General features: G+C 48.0%; 1 protein-coding gene and 1 pseudogene across 1 annotated transcript in view; one reads left to right on the top strand and one right to left on the bottom strand.

The window, feature by feature from the left end:
- PGBD5 (piggyBac transposable element derived 5) overlaps positions 1–19,308 on the bottom strand; it is a 93,261-nt gene extending 73,953 nt beyond the window's left edge. Inside the window, exon 1 of the mRNA XM_059397250.1 lies at positions 18,960–19,308. Within this exon, the coding sequence (XP_059253233.1) occupies positions 18,960–19,278 (319 nt within the window). The 5' untranslated portion in view covers positions 19,279–19,308. The remainder of the gene's footprint in view (positions 1–18,959) is intronic.
- On the top strand, positions 1,658–5,124 carry LOC132015400 (small ribosomal subunit protein uS8-like; annotated as a pseudogene).
- Positions 19,309–19,390: the final 82 nt, after the last annotated feature.

The following is a 19,390-nucleotide window of genomic DNA, read 5'->3' as shown; positions in this document are numbered from 1 at the left end:
ATAAAATCTTTAAAAGAGAGAGAGAGAGAAACAGAATGAGGTGAATCCAAATATTACAAATATTAAGAGTATGCTGTCCAGATAACTTTAGAAAGAATATCTTTCCTTTTAGAACTGATGGTTGGGGGCACCTGGGTGGCTCAGTGGGTTAAGGCCTCTGCCTTCTGCTTGGGTCTTGATCCCAGAGTCCTGGGATCAAGCCCCATGTCAGGTTCTCTGCTCAGCGGGGACCCTGCTTCCTCTCTCTCTACCTACTTGTAATCTCTGTCAAATAAATAAATACAATCTTAAAAAAAAAAAAATTATATAGAACTGATAGTTGTTCGCAGTCCAGGACGTAAGCATAGGAGGACTGTGAAGTCCCCTCTTCCCACGGATCCTCCCCTCGGAGGAGGATCAGCTGGATTATACAGCTGGGTATAAAAAAGCTCCCTTTGAAAAGACTTGAAAACTAGCCAAACAGCTCTCCCGCAACAGAGGAGAAAAGGCCACATGGAGGTGGGCAGGAGAGGCGGAGGCATGGTCTTACCCAAAACCCCACCAGGACAGTAACCCACAATCAGGAGGGCTCTCATAAAGTGGGAGCTTCTCCCTGGGGGGCCGGGGGGTGTGCCCCATAGCAAACATCCCAACCTGCACCAGAGAGATAAGTCCCCAAATTGCCTGGTTTTGAAAACCGGCAAGGCTTAAGTCTAGGAGACCCTGAAGGCTGTAAGAACGGAGGCTGCACTCTTGAAGGGCTTGGGCACACACTCACTCATACTGGGGACCAGAGCAAAAGCAGCTCTATGCTGAGCACGGAGCCTGATGCGGGCCTCGATCCCACAGCCCTGAGATCACGACCTGAGCAGAAATCAAGAGTCAGATGCCCAGAAATCAAGAGTCAGATGCCCAGCTGAGCCACCCCGGTGCCCTGTGAAAAAGATGTCTGCTAATCAAGAGTCGGCCAGAGAGGCAAGGTCCCGTTGGAACTCTCTCCTGGATGGTGGCACTGGTGGGCAGCGTGTCTGCCCTCTTCTTCTACCTTGTTAGCGCTGCTAGTGCAGGCAGGTGTATGTAGTCCTTGCAATCTCCCCTGCCCGCCAAAGTTGGGGGTGTGCCCAGCCCTGTGTTCTCCAGCTGCTTCACTAAAGCCAGTGAGCAAGCATGGACCACACAGGGGACTCTCCTTGATGCCCCAGTGGGGGTTTTTCTTCCTGACTCCCACCCAACTGGAACAATCAGAGAGACAGCTCTTGGCTGGCTGCCAACCCCAGGGCACTGCACAGACAACCAACTGAACGCACACCCAGATTTCCTGTGGGGGAAAAAAAGCCTCTTCACTTGTCCTAGAGCTTCAGCCTGAGAGGCAGGCTTCAGATTTTCCACATGTCTTGAGGCTCTGAAGGTGTTCTCAGGGACACACCATCTGCATGCTCCATAGGTCCTGCTGTAGCTCACCAGTACCTCCCCGAGAGGAGTGGATACATTCATCTGGAGCCCTAATTTTTGTACCTGCTGCCCAGGGTCTGTTTGCAGGTCCAAAAGGGATCAAACCCCTCACTCCTTGGGGAGAAGCTCCTGCTTCTGTAAACCTCTGGGCTGCCTAGTCTGGAAGCCAGCAGGGTTCACAACTGCAGCCTCATGGGACTGTCTGTATCTCCTTATCTTAGGAGCCATGGGGTGAGGTTTCTAATCAGTCTGAAACCAGGAGCCGACTGAGATCCCCCACCCCCTAGAGCTTTGGATCACTGGCAGGTCCTGGCACATGCCCAACAACTGAGACCTATCAAGTACAAGAAACAGACTGCTTTAGCCATCACAAAGGTTCACTAGACAAGCAAGGGCCAGGGCAAAGCTGACCCACCAGATCCATCCCCTACACTACGCTCCGTAAAGACTAGGAGTGGAACTGCTCTGCCTAAGACATAAAAACAGCCAAGCAATGAGGAAACAGAGGGATACGTTCCAAACAAAAAACAAGAAGAAAAAACCTTAATAAAACCAAGATGAGTAATATACCTGATAAAGAGTTCAAAGTAACGGTCATAAAGACACTCACTGAACTCAGAAGAATGGATGAACACGAGCCTAGGTGGCTCAGTCGGTTAAATGCCCAACTCTTGATTTCAACTCAAGTTGTTATCTCAGGGTCGAGATCGAGCCCTGAGCTCGGCAAGGGGTCTGCTTCTCTCCCTCTCCCTCTGCCCCTCAACTTGCACTCAACTCACGTTCTGTCTCTTAAATAAATAAGTCTTTAAAAAAAAGGGGGGGGGGAGAAAAGGATGAACACAGGGAGAACTTCAATAAGGAGACTGGAAAAAGTACCAAATAGAAAAAAGTACTCAAAGTACTAAAAAGTACTAAATAGAAGTCACAAACTGAAGAATACAAAAAAGATGAACCCCAAAGAGATCCATGCCAAGACTTATTATAACTAAAACGTCAGAAGTTAGAACTGACAGAAAATTTAAGTAATGATATAAGGCAAAATAATAGAGGTTGGATGATATCATAATTATAATCTTTATAGAATTACTTCATGTGTTAACCTTCATCATACTAAAGCAAATAGCCCTAAAGAATTTAATGTTTTAGTCACTTAATTCAGGCTATGTTTATTTTTTTAAAGATTTTTAAAATTTATTTGATTGAGAGAGGTGAGAAACACTAAGAGATCAGGAGAAGTACACTCCCCACTGAGCAGAGATCCCAGTGCAATGCGGGGCTCGATTCCAGCACCCTGCAGTCATGACCTGAGCCAAAGGCAGACGCTTAACTGAATGAGCCACCCAGGCACCCCCAGGCTATGAATATTTCAAGAAAAGGTCCTATTTGTGAATTCTTCATCTAGTAAAGATGAATTAAAACCAGAAAGTCAACTCTGCCACCTTAAAAACCCAGGAACAGAAAAAAATTCCTCGAGCAGATATAAGACCATCCACAATAAATCACTTTCAATCCAGCCCTGAAAACTAATACAGAGTAGGAAGAAAGCATTACAGAAAAAATTTGTTTTCATTAATCAAGCTGGAAAATAATGGGCCTTACACGAATGCCCTTTAGGAAGACAATTCTTACAGTTTTATGTCAATGAAAACAACTAACGTTACATTCAAAATGCATGTTAAAACCATGACTGTAGACTAACTACCACTTTCAGTCGTCAGAAGAAGAAAAATGGTCAAGAGTCATCCAAACTGAATCCTGGTTCCTCCTGGAAAATGTGTTCCTAAATATTTCCCCCCTGAACTACTGTGCTCTTTCTGTATCTTACACAGCAGACACTGCAATGCACAAACACATCCAGAAGGCCTTTGAGGGCTGACAGCCTGCTGGAACAATGAGGAATTCACCCGGGTTTCTGCCTTTCTGCTGGGCCCAGAAAGTTCTGTGTAACCCAGGTGACGTGTCATGACAATACAAGTGTGCCTCACACCGTATGTATCACCTCCTCAGGGTAGACACCAAAATCCATGTTCGTATATGAAACTCCGAGATGCGTGCATAAATCAAGAGTGATTCTGTCATCTTGAAAGAAAAACACACTGTTGCGCTGCCACGTGCCTCGTTTCTCCTTGAGTGACTGCAGGAAGTAGCAATTGCAGTCAGAAATCTCAGAAAGAAAAATTAGAGTAAGGGCAACACCTGAAGTTTACTCCTGAAAATACTGGGAGAACGACTGTGACCAATAAACCAGGGCTTAGTTCATGAGACTATGTCAATGAGCTTATACCATCCCATGTCCTGGTCAAACCCTCATGTCTGGGAGATGGAGGGACGTCTTCATCTTCCAGAGCTACTATTAGGGAAAAAGGTGGAGACAATACTGACAGGAGTCCCTACTTCAGCAGGAGAGCCAAAAACACCTTGCCCCTCCATAATCCCAAATGAAAATAAACATCTCGGGCCGCCTGGTTGGCTCAGTGGGTTAGGCTTCTGCCTTTGGTCATCTCAGGCTCTTGGGATCGAGCCCCACGTCGGGCTCTCTGCTCAGCGGGGAGCCCACTTCCCTCCTTCTCTCTCTGCCTGCCTCTCTGCCTACTTGTGATCTCTGTCTGTCAAATAAATAAAATAAATAAAATCTTTAAAAAAGAAAAAAAGAAAAGATAAGAAACATCTCATTTTACTAGTGTGCAGCAGTGACTGTGCAGCAGGAGAAAATAAATAAAATCTTTAAAAAAGAAAAAAGAAAAGAAAAGAAACATCTCATTTTACTAGTGTGCAGCAGTGACTGTGCAGCAGGAGAAATTATTATTATATTATTATTATTAGAAGATATATTATATTATTATTATTATTATTCTTGTACTGTATTGTCAACCTTTTGAATTCGGACACCTAAAATTTTTAATAAAATATGAAGGCTTTTTTTAAAGCACAAAAACTTCAGACTATATCTTTATCCTAGAAGTTCCCACTACAACTGGCTTCTGTCTTGGCCAACATTTAGCCATTCAGATAAAATCCATATTTAGTGCTTCATGTGTATGCATGTGTAAAATAAGAGGATAGTCATAAATCTTTAAGATTGTGTATAATAACCATGAAATAAGGATTCTTGATACACAAGGTCTCGTTCTGGGGAAAACAGCTGGAGAACAGTATGCTGTTTTCAAAATGACGGAGGGGAAATACGCATTCGGTTATGAGAAAGGGAAGGAGAAAAAGACCAAACATTAATAAAAGGGGAAACAGCTTTTTCTGCCATCTTTCTGTGCCGCAGTAACAGTGTGAACAAATGTCCCACAGATGCCCTCAAGAACATTAACACTGCTGAAAGGGGAGGCGAAGGCCAGGTTCTTAGGAGGCCCTGCACCAAAGTCATCGTCCCGTTTCCTCACTGTGATGATGAAACATGAGTACATTGGCAAATTTGAAATTATTGATGACCACAGAGCTGGGAAAACTGCTGTGAACCTCACGGGCAAGTTAAACAAGTGTGGCATGACAAGCCCCAGACTTGATGTATAACTGAAAGATCTAGAAAAGTGGCAGAATAGCCTGTTCCCATCCCTTTAGTTTGGTTTCACTGCACGGAAAAATTCCTCTGTCATCATGCACCATGAAGAAGGAAGAAGCCAGGCAGGAGGGAAAATCCTGGGATTCCTTTTTCCTGGAAATATAATATACACGTGCATGTGAAATGCCTCAAAGGGAAAAAAAAAAAAAAAAAAGGAAAATAAATTACAGTCAACTGATGTTTGACAAGGGTGCCAAACAATTCAATGGGGTAAGAACAGTATTTTACTCCCAAACAGCCACATGCAAATAATGAAACAGGAGCCCTGCCTCACACCATACAGAGAAAATAACCCAAAATGCATCAAAAACATAAATGTAAGCATTAAAATGATAAAGTTCGGGATGCCTGGGTGGCTCAGTTGGTTGGACGGCTGCCTTCCGCTCAGGTCATGATCCCAGAGCTCCCAGATTGAGTCCCACATTGGGCTCCCAGCTCCACGGGGAGTCTGCTTCTCCCTCTGACCTTCTCCTCACTCATGCTCTCTCTCATTGTCTCTTTCTCAAATAAATAAATAAAATCTTTAAAAAAAAAAAAAGAAAATAGACATCCTTATTTCCCTCGGAAAACATTTCTTTCTTACACCTAATAAAAGCCATATTTGTAAAGACTAATTGCATACTAGGCAACAAAGGAAACCTTTACAAGCCTTCCAAATTAAAGATTTAAAGAACAGTTCTTTGATCACAATCCAGTAGAATCAGAATTAAGATAACCTGGTAACAAAAAATTGAAACTACATACAAGTTAAGAAATACAGTCTTCAGTCAAAGAAGAAATCATAAGACGACTGAAGAAAATCATGAAAGCAATGGAAAGGAGACTATTTCATACCAAAACTTACAGAAGACACCAGAAGTTATACTCTAAGGAGATTTTAGTGTCAAATGTCTTCAATTTAAAACATTTTTTGAATAAAAGAAACTGTACTCATTTAAATCCATCAGAAAAGGGCAGCTCAATAAATCAAAAGAAAGGAAGTAATTATAATAAAGATAAATTTTTAAACTAATAAAAAAATATGAGGGGCAAATAAACTCAAAGTTGTTTCTACGAAAGACTAATGAAATAATAATAAAAAAAAACTTCACATGCCCTATTAAGGATAAGAGAGGGGGAAGATGGGGTGTGGGAGGAGGTGGGGAGAGAGGGGAGGGGGATGGGGAGAGGGGGGTTTCAGGGAGGAGGGGACAGAGAGAGAGAGAGAGTGCAAAACAGATAAGGGTTGGGAACAGAGATATAAAAGCAAATGCATAATATAAAAGAATCACTAAACTGCAAGGCACTTTATACTAATCAATTTGATAACCTAGAAGAAATGATGATTCCTAGGAAAACAAAATCATCAAAATGATTCAAGAATGGAAAATTCAGAAGATGAGTTCCAAGACCAGACAGGTTTGCAGCTGGATAACTGTCATTCTACTGTTAAATGGCAACAGGCAATTAAACAATAATAAGTCAATTCACTTGATGAAGCTGAGCACAATTTTAATACCCAAACCTGAGAGGGAGGAGAGGGGAAGCTATTAACAAATCTGGCTTAGGACAGATTAGCTAACAGAAACTGAACTAATGTTAGCAAATAACAGAAGTCAGGCATCTATCAAAGGACTATATCCTGAGACCAGCTTGGATTTATTCCAGGAAAATAAAGGGAGCTCCAGACCAGAAAATCAATATGATTTACCTCCTCAATAAATTAACTGTGAAAAAACTCTAGGACCATAGCAATAAATGCATTTGATAAAAAAATAAAGGCACCTGATAAAAGGTGAGCAGCCATTCTTTATAAAAATGAAGATAAAAACAGAAGGACATTATGCAGGAGGGATTATTAACCGGGAAGCACTAGATCAAGAGGTAGATAAAATGAGCCCATATATGTTAAACAGCAACAGAGCCCCATACGTGCATGGATACAGGCGAATGAGCTCATGGATGAGCACCAGGCTGTCAACAGGTATTATAGGGACAAAGGCAGCGGTGAGGAGAGGAGAGTCTTAACAACAGGGAAGAAGGTAAAAGGAGGATTGCAGTTAAAAATTGTGCATGATACAAACACATGCAAATAAGACTGGATATTTCCCCGTGTATAGTTTTTAAAACCCTGCACACATTACTGGAACTACCAACTCTTGCTTTCAGCTCCGCAGCCCTCGTGTGCTTTCCCAGTACCAGCATGCAGGGGTAGATCCTCCGTTGGTGAAATACTATGTCATTGTACTCCTCAAGGGACAAGTGAAACAAACAGCGCAGGGGCTGGAGGTCGGAAATCAGGCATCGCTGCGCCCACCCCAGCTCCCTGCTCGCCCAGCCCCCACTCTGTCTCTGAAGCGGCAGGCACTTGGAGCTGTTAAGAAGCAGGAATCTGAGCAGTTCTCTGGTTTCCCCTGGAGCCATCTGCATCCATCATGTTTCCCCGAGTGTTGGTGCCCCCCCCCCCCCCCCGAGTGTTCCCTCAGCTCCTAGCACACCCTTCTTAGGATAGCACCTAGTACTCCACGTCACAGTGCTCTGTTGGTCACCTGCATCCATTGATCCACTCTGTGCTGGCTGAGGGCCAGAGCCCCCTCTTGTTAACTTCTCAAGTCCGTTTCTAATGCAGCAGCACCTGGCACATAAGCACCCTGTCAGTATCTGCCAAATGAATGAAATGTACTCAAAACATAGTATGAAGTCTGCGTTCTGAAACTCCTTTTTGGAGCCGTTTGCTATCATTTTCCTAGGCAATTTCAAAAATTTCCAGCCTTGCTGCCAATAACCTGAAGGGGTGAAGGAATGCCGGCGTGCCCCATGGGACACGTCGCTCTAGATGGTCCTTTGGCAGCAGGGACATTGATAGCGCTCTTCCAAACCCAGCAGGATGGTGGAAGGGCTACATGGCTGAGTGCCTCCCGGGTCTGACCCTGTGTGATGCCACCCGGTGCCTTCACTGCCCTCTGGAAGGTGTTGCTTTAGCGGCAGAGCCGGAAGGGCACTGAGCATGTGTCTGTCTCCAATGTCCTGGGCACCACATCACAATGCCTTCCTGAGAAACAGAATCAAGGACAGTTGCTGGTCTTCATTCCTTCCCAGAAGGTTTCATAAACCATCTTTGGAAGTTGGGGCCAGGGGGCACCTGGGTGGCTCAGTCAGTTAAGCGTCTGGCTTCAGCTCAGGTCATGATCCCAGGGTCCTGGGATGGAGTCCCACACACCTGCCTCCCTGCTCAGCAGGGAGCCTGCTTCTCCTTCTCCCTCTGCCATTCCCCCCACTTGTGCTTTCTGGCTCTCTGTGTGTCAGATAAATGAATAAAATCTTTTTTAAAAGTTTGGGCCATACTCTTTAGCCATTCTACTTTCCCTGGGGTAATTTGCCACCTCCCTGAATTTACCTGCATCTTTCCCAAAATCTACTTATCTTCCAGCCTTCTTGACCATAATGAGTCTATAAATTTTCAATAGACAGTGTGAACTTACACTTGCTAATATTTGCTAACATGCACCTCTTTCGATCTCAAAGAAAAGCTTCACACCGCAATGGTCTCTAATCTCCAATTAGGTTCTGTTCCAGGTTCCCACTGGAATTCTACGCAACTGTCCCCTAAGATGCCATAAATTGTGGTCCAGTTTCCCAGCCAGCCAAGGAAAGCACATGGGAAATCTTGCTGACGTATGAGTAAGAGCCAGCGAAAGGGAACATATTTATTTGCCTTGAATGCTGTGACCTGAGGAAAGCAAGTTTCATTACAGACAAATCAGGAAGGAGGTGCAGATTGCTTTTTATGTCACTCTGGAGTGGAGGTCTGCTCACTCACAGAAGCTCAGAATCTTCACATAGGACAATGCCCCCCACCCCCAAAGTCAGCTGGGGATTCTCAGGAAAACTTTAATTGAAGGTATTACGGATTCTCCAACTTTCCAAAATGCAGGAGGAACATCTATAAGCAAGATTCTCACCACTTTTATACAATTACACTTATTTATATTTTTTCTTCCTAGAAAATCATCCTTTCTCGCAATTCCTGATCTTCTTTTTGTAACAGTTTCCTAAAGAAGGAAACAGGTGTCCTCCCATTCCAGTTCCATCCAAAATAATAAAATAAAAATCTTTAAAACTAAAAACAAGTGTGATTTTTTTGAGAGAGAGTACATAAGCAAAGGGACAAGCAGACTCTCCCACTGAGCAGGGAGCCCGATTTGGGGCTCGATCCCAGGACCCTGAGACCATGACCTGAACCGAAGGCAGATGCTTAACCAACTGAGGCACTCAGGAAGCCCCAAAATAATACAACTTTTAATCACTTTTGCCATAGACACTTTTGGGTGGCTTTGAAACATCAGAATTTCATTGACATATCAATGTCCTCTTCACCATCTCGGAAAGGATTGGGTGCCTCTCAGAGGCCTCTCCCCTCTCCTGACCCAGGTCCCAGCCAAAGGTCCTTCACATTAGAGTATGAGGAACTGAGGGGCTGCCGGGAAGCGGGATGGGGTGTGGAAGCACCCTGGGGTGGGGTGGGGGCTTGGGGCCCTAACATTCCCAGCTTCAAAGACAGCACCTGCTTTCCCCTGCCTCATATAGGTGCCCTGGGTTTGCCCTCTTTAAGGTTCCTGGTTGCTGAAAAGGTCTGAAAATCACCTAAGTAGCACAAAAGCCATCATGTGCATTTTGGCCACACGGGACAGAGGGAGTTTAAAGGAAGAAAGATAAAGCTCCCCAGAATGAGCCAGCAGCTCTGGGCTTCCCTGCACATCTTTCCTGACCCTCAGAACCCTGGGAAAGAGCCCCTTGGTGCAAAGTCACAGGGTGAGCCCACGCACAGCGCAGGCCTCCTGCCCCAGGTCCTCTCCAGCCATAAACTGACCCCCTAGCCCCTTCCGAACTGTCTACAGCCTCAAACCACCGACGTGCGGTTCAGCACCCATCTCCAGAGCGCCGGATGCACGTGGCTTCCCGGCACCCTTCCCTGGCTGCTCCCAAAATCACCGTGGGAACATCGCAGCGAGGAGACAGCGAATCGATTTGTATCCTCTGAGTTGTCTTCCCTCGTAGCCCCTCAGGAGTCCCCACGCAGCAATGCCGCGTGGGCCCTACTGCTCTGAATCCACTTCCCCCGAGGAATCCGCTTTTCTTCAGCATCTGTGCCTGCAAACGTGGCTCCTCTAACACCCCCCACCAAGCGTACCATGAACCAACCCGGGAAGGAGTTCATTTCTGGCCGACAAGCATTTAATCCCTGAGAGCTGTGGCTGATGCCGGAGCAGCTTTTCTCCAAATGGTGATTTCGATACGAGGTCCTTTTGCCTGCCGGCCCCCAACATCCCTGACGTGTGGCTCCGAGGGGCTTCCCCGTGTCCAGGCCTGAGAGTGGAGTCCACCCTTGGGCTCATTTTCCACCGCCCTTAATCCAGGCAGCTGCCCGGTCTCACTACAAAGGGTGCTGAGTAACGAGGTACCGCCACCAGGAAGAGAGGCAGCAGGTTAGAAAGATCTGGAGAATGACACTGGCCTTCAAGGGCCCCTCACAAGGGAAATACCATTAATTAGAAGATCTGACCAGATATACTGTGTTCCACATTCACACTGTAAGGATGGGGTTTCTTCGACCCCTAATCAAAGGAGCTCTTTCACCCGAGATGACTTGACCAATCGGTGACTCAGTTTCCTTATACTAAAAATGAGGATAATAATACCTCACAAGATTGTTTTGAGGAGCACACACGTTACAAAGTGTTTAGAGGCACCTGGGTGGCTCAGTGGGTAAGCATCTGACTTCAGCTCAGGTCACGAGCTCAGGGTCCTGGGATAGGGCCGTGTCAGGCTCCTTGCTCAGCGAGGAGTCTGCATGTCCCTCTCCCTCCCTCTTCACTTCCTGCCCTCTCTCTCTCAAATATATAAATAAAATCTTTAAAAAAAAAACACAAAAAATGAAGTTCTTAGAACACTATCTGCACATAATACAGGACACACAAGCACTTGTTAAACAGACAAAAGTGTACAAGAGGCTGGCTTCCCTTCAGATTTCTAATAGGCTCCTGTCTGGGGGTCTCTAGCTCTTAGGAAGTGGGCAGGCCGCAGAAGCCCAAGGTTGTAGAGTTCCTCCGAGGCCAAGTTCAGTTTTCTATGCAGGACAGAAAACCTGTAAAATACATCCCAGACTTGCTTCGCTGCCATCCTAGTAGGGAATCCGTTCCCTCAAGAGTGGTCCAACCTCTCTTCCACTATTTGGGATGTAGAAAACGTTTAGCTCCTTGCAGACATTTCTTATTGGTGCTGATTCCATTCTCTTTTTTTTTTTTTTTAAGATTTTATTTATTTATTTGACAGAGAGAGATCACAAGTAGGCAGAGAGAGAGAGGAGGAAGCAGGCTCCCTGCTGAGCAGAGAGCCCAATGTGGGACTCGATCCCAGGACCCTGAGATCATGACCCGAGCCGAAGGCAGTGGCTTAACCAACTGAGCCACTCAGGTGCCCCTCCATTCTCATTTTTAACAATCTAGCTGTGTGTTCATCTGGACTTCTGTTAGTTCCTTTATTCAACAAACAGAGAGGACTCACCGTGTCCTAACTGTGACCAAGACATCCAGCATCTCATCCCACAAGGGAAACATATTAGCAAATGTGGCAGCAAAGAGGGATGGCGTAAGGCAGTGACATCTGAATCAAGACCAAACTAACAAGCAGAGCCTGCCATGAAGAACATTCCAGGTATGAGCCCCATAGGCATGAAGGCGGAAATGAATAGATTATGTGCAGACGGCAGGACAGCGGACTACAGGGGACACTGGAAAGGAAGGCTGCGGAGCAGCTGTCGGCATTGGAGGCCTTGCGAAGGACTCTGGAATTCCCTTTGGTTTCAGCTGGAAGCTACATGAAGGTTTAAGCGGGGAATCATCAGATTAGCCTATATTTGTAAAAGATTGCTTCTCTTCCACAGAAGAAATGGGGATGGGGTGGGGGTGTCCACCAGACCAGAAGCTGGAAATGGAAGCAGATCAAGTTTCCAATATCCTGGCCAAGGAGTGAGTCTGTCGCAGTGAGAGTGTAAAGATTTGCAGTTCTAAACTTTTGAGTAAAGTGGCTTTTTAAACACACAGCTAATTATGGCCCGGGGTTCCTACTTTTGTAGTAAGTTTTTTCTGAAACTCACAAAGGGGAGAGGGGCTCTCTGCACCACGTGCCAGTCGGGGCGGAACATCATCGTCACATTACAGGGTGTTTTCAGAGCCTGTTATCCTTTTAGTACGACATCCCTCCCACCCCGAGACAACACCATGCCTCTTCCTGCCAACAGAAGTTGAGTTGTTCCCTTTCCCTCTTCCTTCTTTCGAGGGCAGAGCTCAGGGCTTCTCCAGAGATTCCATCCTAAGTTCGTAGATCTCACCGAGCCGACCACATTCCCCTCCCCGTGGGCGCCAGGAAACGCCAGAAACATCTGTATCTGCACCTGAACATGGGACCTTGGATCCCAGCTACAGTTACTTGTGCTGTGGTAACGATGACATCATGTCACATTTCAGGACATTTTCGTAAATAAGGCCTTGGGTCGGGATGCTCAGGGTAGGAAAAGGGTGGGTCCGCCCCTGGGCAGAGTGGCATACCTTCTCTCTCCTCCTGGCCTTTGCCCGAGTTGGAGATGCCCTGTTCCTTCCTCTTCACCTGAGTAATCTTTATCTGTGCTTCCAGAAGCAGCTCAGGGGGCCACCTCCATCAGAGGGGCCACCTCCTCCCCAACCCCGCTGGACCAGGTGACCCTCCCCAGAATTCCATATAAATCCCTGTTAACGTTGATCCCACTGCTTCCCAGAGGCTCTTTCTCCTTGTCTTTACTTTGTCTCTCCTGCTGGACCCCAGGAGACAGGTCTCACTCATCGTTTTATCCCAGCAGGGTTCAATATGATGCTGAATTAACACATGGCATGTCCCGCACGTCGCTGGCGGCTGGATGAACTGGAACACAGTGTGGCAGCATGTACTGAAGCAGGGGTTCTCAGAGCACCAGGGGGCACGGTCGGTGAAGCGTCTGCCTTCGGCTCAGGTCATGATCCTGGGGTCCTGGGGTCCTGGGATCCAGCCCTGTGCCGGGCTCCCTACTTAACAGGGAGTTGGCTTCTCCCTCTCCCTCTGCCTCTCCCCTCCCTCTCAAATAAATAAATAAAATCTTTTCAAAAAATAAATTTAAAATAAATTTTTTTAAAAAATTAAGCAGGTGGAGGTGATTTGGCTCCCCAGCAGCCATATGGCAATGCCTGGAGAAACGTTTGGTTGTTGTAATTGGAGGAAAGGGCGCCACTGGGCATTCGGTGGGGAGAGGCCGAATGGAGGCGGCCAACATCTGGCCATGCACAAGACAGGCCTCCTCAGCAAAACATCACCCGGCCCACGAGGTCAACAGGGCAGAGGGGGAGACCCACATCAAATCTAGGACCTGGCAAACCTTTTCCTAGGTTTACATGCTCAAGGGAAATGTATCTGTCATTAAAAACATGAGAATGTCTGAAGCAGCTTATCCTCAGAAGCCCCAAACTGGATGCCATGTAAAAGACCATTAACAGGAGAACAGATAACTGACTACAGTACTTACGTGATGGAAGACTACGCCCGATATGAAATTTAAGATGCCACATACGCAACAAGAAGGAATCCACAGATGTCCTGAGGAACCGAACCACCAGAGCAAGGTAAAAGGCAAACTTTATGGCTGGTGATGGAACAGAAGCAGGGGGCAGGGAGTGACTGAGTGGGAAGGAGCAGGAGGGAACCTCTGGGGTGCTCAGAACATTCCTGATCCTCATCTGGGTAGTAGTTACACACAGCGTGCCGCGCTAGGACTTATGTGCTGTGTGTGTGTATTACACCTCAGCAAGCTTTACCAAAGGCAACGGTCCTCTAAGAGCCCCAACGGGCAGGAATCACGCACTAGAGCAGGTCCTCCGAGCATTTCTAAGGATTTCGGTGCGTGGCGGGCAGGAGCATCGTAGGTATGTTTCTGGAGACCTATTTCACCACAGACACCAAAAACCTTACAGTGGGTCCTTGATTCAATTCTGCTTTGGTCATTTTCTGCTAAGGATTGTGCTACAGATGTGCACACATAGGTTTCAAGAATATTTACCACAGCAGAATAAATACAAGAGGGTGGCAGCAACAACACTGACCCAGAGGAAACTGTGTGATACCGCGGACTCATTAAAATTGACATTTAAAAATGTAAATGGAAAACAACTACAATATATTAATTACAATTAAAGAGCAGGTCACCCAACAAGGTGTCACCTAAGATATATGAAGGATATACTCGATATGATTAACTATGATTAGCTAAGGTCATGAGGGGTTATGGGATTTCTTAAAATTTTACCATTTTTCCCTAAAATGTACATATATTACTTATTAATAAGAAAAAAATACACAATCACACTTCTTAAGAATAAAGGTGAGTTTTCGACTTTAAAACTGAGTACCAGGGGCGCCTGGGTGGCTCAATAGGTTAAAGCCTCTGCCTTCGGCTCAGGTCATGAACCCAGGGTCTTGGGATGGAGCCCTGCATCAGGCTCCCTGCTTAGCAGGGAGCCTGCGTCCTCCTCCCTCTCTCTCTGCCTGACTCTCTGCCTACTTGTGATCTCTATCTGTCAAATAAAATAAATAAAATCTTTTAAAAAAAATAAAATAAATAAAATCAAACTGAGTACCAGACCCCACACAATCCCCAGATTCCCTATGGATTCAGAGCCCTGCTGCCTGCAGAAGCGCTCTATTGATGCTCAACACAGTGGCTGCGACAGATTAAATAAAGAGATAACATTCCAGATTTTCTGTCTCTTATCCGACTGTGTGGATTGGTTACACAAATCCATACATGCATTAGATCTCACTGAACTGCGTACGCCCTGAGAAAAAGTGACAAGCAATTCCCTGTAAAAATACGAAAATATTTCTGACAGCAAAAGTTTTCAGATGCTGTAAAGAAAGAAAAAAAAAAAACTAAAAAGGCACGACCCTCCCTGATTAATCAAGTCTCCCTCGAAAGAAGGCTACCACTTCCCCAGGTAATCTCATCGCCTCAGACGAAACCATGTTTCTCTGTGAAGTGGAGGTGATCGCGGCTCTCTCAGAGTACTCGCAAAGGTTTGGCGTGGTTATGAAACGGAACGCTATGACTGGGGCCCGCTGGTTGTGGTCACCGTCATGCCCACAGCCTGAACACCACCTCCCTCCAGGAAGCTCCCTTCTCTGAATTCTGTGTGGTAGGGGCACGTAGCTGACTATTAGGGAGCACTGCATAAGGCGTACCCTGTCGCTCGCCCAGATGCCCAGCTCCTCCCGGAGCCACCGAATGCCATACAGAGCTAAAGCTGGGAGCAGGGGCTCACCGTGGACACCAATGACGAGGGCCCAGGTACCTCAGCTCACAAACCCATTATGAGCGTATACATTTAACTCTAGCTTTAAGATGTTTCTCCTCTTACTTCTCAGTCAAAAAAGACTTTAAGCCGAGTAAACCAACAACAAACCCTAAGATAAAACATTTAACCGTGTTAATTTCCAAAGCCCTTCAGCTTCTCAAGGTCACACCTCCCTACTGAATGATTACTGAGGGTTGCTGACACGGTACACAGAGAAAACACTCTTAGGATGTCCAGCCTCTTAGAGAAAAAGCAAACAGCTCAGAATCCAGCCAGCCACGGCAAAGGAACTACCGACAAAGCCAAACACACAGGAGCCCCCGAGCATCTGGGAATCTGCCTGTTCCTTTGCCTCCTCAGAGGGAACAAATCACAAGACTGCTTGGAATAAGACATGAAAAGGGCAGAAGCCCAGAAAGCAGCCAGGTCTGAATTTCGAGCTGCTTCCAAGGAGTGAGCCTGCCTGCTGTGTCGGTTATTTACACAATGGGCAGGCGAGGCTGACAGCTTGAGGGGGTTATTTTAGAGGGAGAGCTGTAAGTCTGATCAGGAGAAGGTTCTGGACCCTGGGGTCCCAGCATGCATCTCCAGCTTCCAGGCTGACCCTCCCTTCACACAGGGTTTAAGAGGCAGCCGGGCAAGCATGGTCTTTGGATTTAAATCACCTCAAGGGGGCCCATATCTCCAGGCACAACCAGAACCCAGGGAGGAGAGGGAAGGGGGAGAGGGAGAGGGTACCTCCACTCCTATCTGCTGGCTGCACTTCTGGAGCACCTGATCCAGGAAGCTAAATGCGTGGACAGAACAGAAGGAAGAATCTGGGAAGACTGGAAGACTAGAAGAGCTGCTCGCGGACTAGTCTCAACCTGAACCACAGAAACACCTCTGCCTCCCTGCCCTCCTCCCCTCGGCTGGGCACCAGGTGCCTCCCTACTGTGTGCACTCCAGATGCAGATCCAAGCTCAGGGGTGCCCAGTGCCGATGCCTCTCTCCGGCGCAGGGACTCTAGGGCATCAGCGGGGCTCCTAGACAGCACCTGTGATCTCTAATTTAAAACCAAAACCAAAAACCCCAACCAGCCCAAGCTAGCACAAGCAATACATATTTATGTGTAAGACACCGATGCACACATACACATTCACTTATCTACACACACACACACACACACACACACACACTTTTGCAGCAGAAAGCAGGCATGAAACCTGTTCCCTAAGTCCTTTGCTTTCCTCATCTGCTTCTAGCAGCAACAGCCATTTCTGCTACGGATTTTCCTATACGAGGGTTGATCACAGATCCAGATGCCACCGTCCTGTTTACCCCCCTTTCCTACCCCACCGGCCTGCTGACGTCTGTCAGTGAACCAGGGAACAAAGATGGAAGACGGGCCCAAGCTGCCTTCCTTGAAAGTGGGGTTATATTTGACACTTTAATAAACCTCAGAGCCTGAGCCTCTCTGCTCTCAGAGTGGCCAGGGTGCAGCTCTCACTCTTACCAAACCTGTAATCTCTCTCCCCCCACCGCAGGGCACAAGGGTTTTCTCTGCCTGGCATCTATTTCCAGGCCCCATAAATCATATCCCATTGTTCCAGGCCATCTGAACTCATGTTTAATAAACCATCCACCTCACCCTTCCGCCACCACCCCAAATTTCCCACAGGGAAAGACTGTTTCAAGGAGAAAAGGAAATTCTTCATTAGGGCTGGATTTTAAAAGCAAGCTTCCACACAAAACCAGAAAACAAAATTGGGTATAAATACCATCCAATAACCACTAATGTCTTTGGTTAAAGCGCCTGCCTGCCTGTGATTCTCGGGTCCAGGTGTGAGCTCAGTGCACATCCGAAGGAAGCAGAATTTGAACCTGATGCTAAATGACAAATGATCCTGAACTTCATGACCATTTAAGTGCTGCAGTGGCTAGATTAAATTGCTGATGCAGAATTTCTCCCAAGTATAGGTTACTGAGAAACATAATATTGCTTGAAAATGTATTTAGGTGCGCTCATCCTTCTCAGACCAACACTCATGGCTCTTAGTCATAACCAGGCTTAAGCTAACACGATTCCCCTATTTTCCCCAGAGAGGGAGGGAAAGAAGAGGACATGTCTCTCATGTTCCAGGATCAAAAACTGGATCACAGCACTCACAGCATCAAGTCTGCCAACCAGAGCTCTGGGTACGCACAATTCTTAAAGAGCTAATTGAATGGAAAACAGCCATCTGGGGCTGGAAACCCTTATGACATTCTGGGAAATGTACGGGTTTTAAAAGGATTATGCAGGGTGCCGTGACTTTGAAAATTCCCAAACTCTGAACTGAAGCCTAAATGAGAATATGTTAAATTCACCCATTCCAAAACATGGCACAGTTGACTCAGACCCTAGAGCCCAGCTGTAGCTCAGGGTGTTCACACTGCAGACTGTCTGTGGGAGGTCTGCAGACCACTCCCTGCTGAGAGAGTCCAGCCAACCCAATCAGCCTACCAGCAGGCTGCAGCACAAGGTCCAGATCCAAACCCAGGCACCAGCCAGGGCTCCCTTTGGCCTGCCCTCCTATGGTTGAACAACAATCATGGAGAGCCACAGGGAGAGCGGCATTGGGTCCAGTATGACCACTCCCTGGTCCTCCAAAACACTGGCTGCACACTCTTCCACACACGAAAATGGTGTGCAGAAACAAGGGCCTGCCGCAGTAGGCTGCTGAGCAAGGAACAGAAAGCATCAGGGGACAGGTGGGACTGCTGGCTGGTCTCCATCTCTCCCAGAGGGCAGAGGCCGCAGAGCTTCTGCAGGCTAAGCAGAGATGTGTCAGAACTACCTTCCCAAAAAGAAGGCAGTAAAGGAGGACTTCAAGCAGCCACAACTGCCAGCAGGCCTGCGACCTCCAGATATCAGGGGCTTGACCATGATCGTGTTGGTAAGCAGAACACACAAGTGCCTTCCGGAGCGAGAGCAGACAGCTTAACGCTGCTAACTGGTCCTCTCACTCTTCTCTGAGCAACTGATCCTGAAAGGCATGGACAAAGTTGATCAGATTCACTGGAGAAAACACGAGCCAGTGAAGACATCCCAGCTCGCACTGGGCCTCCCTCCAAAGGCTGGCTGCCCCACCCCTGGCACCTGGGTAAGGCTGCTCTGGGGCCATCCACACAAACCGATGTACGCACCCCCGACCCGCAAGACACACACACTCACACACAAGCTGCATCAGGCTTTACGAACCTAACTCAAATGCGCCCCTAACGAGCAACCCCACAGGTGTGACTGGGTTGGACACTCCCAGCAAGTGAGGGAAGGCCGCCCCTGGGTCCTTGCCAGCGGCAGGGTGCCGGCCCCAGCTTCCGCCTCATCCTCTCCATCCGCGGGGAAGTCGGAGCGGCCCCCACCAACCACCACCACGCAACCAGATTGATTCTCGCACTTCAAATCCCCGCTGCCACGGCCCCATCTGTGTGCTGACGCGAACAGCCGCCCTCGAGCAGCCGGTCCGCGGAGCGTCTGGAGTTCTCCCCGCCCCGCGCTCACGCCTCCCCGGCCGCCCCCGCCCCCGCAGGCCGCGCCTTACCCCCGGTGTCCTCGAAGCGCGGGAGCGGGCGGTCCCGCAGCGTGGCACTCCAACCCGCGCTGGCCTCGTCCTCGTCGGACTCCTGCCCTTCGGGGGCGCCTGGAGGCGGCGGGGGGCCGGGGCGCTCGTGTTCGTCGTCCGAGGAGGCGGCCGAGGAGGAGCGCGAGGCGGCGGACGTGCTGTAGAAGGGGTTCCCGCCGCTGTCCGGGCCGGACTCGCCGAATACGTCGTCCGAGATGTGCAGGCTCTCATAGCGCGCGCGGGCCGCCTCGAGCAGCGCCGGCGCCCTCCTCCGCGCGCCCCCGCCGCCCTCGGCCATGGCCCCGGCCGCCGCCCGCGCGCCCGTCCCCCAAAGCGCCTCCCAGCCGCACGCGCCGGGCCCCGGGCCCGCGCCGCGGCCCGCCGCCCCCCACCAGCGCAGCCCGCAGCAC

Source organism: Mustela nigripes, chromosome 4 (assembly GCF_022355385.1).
Source record: "Mustela nigripes isolate SB6536 chromosome 4, MUSNIG.SB6536, whole genome shotgun sequence".
NCBI lineage: Eukaryota > Metazoa > Chordata > Mammalia > Carnivora > Mustelidae > Mustela > Mustela nigripes.
Note: the sequence above shows the minus strand (reverse complement) of the source record. Positions and strands in the feature narration are given on the sequence as shown.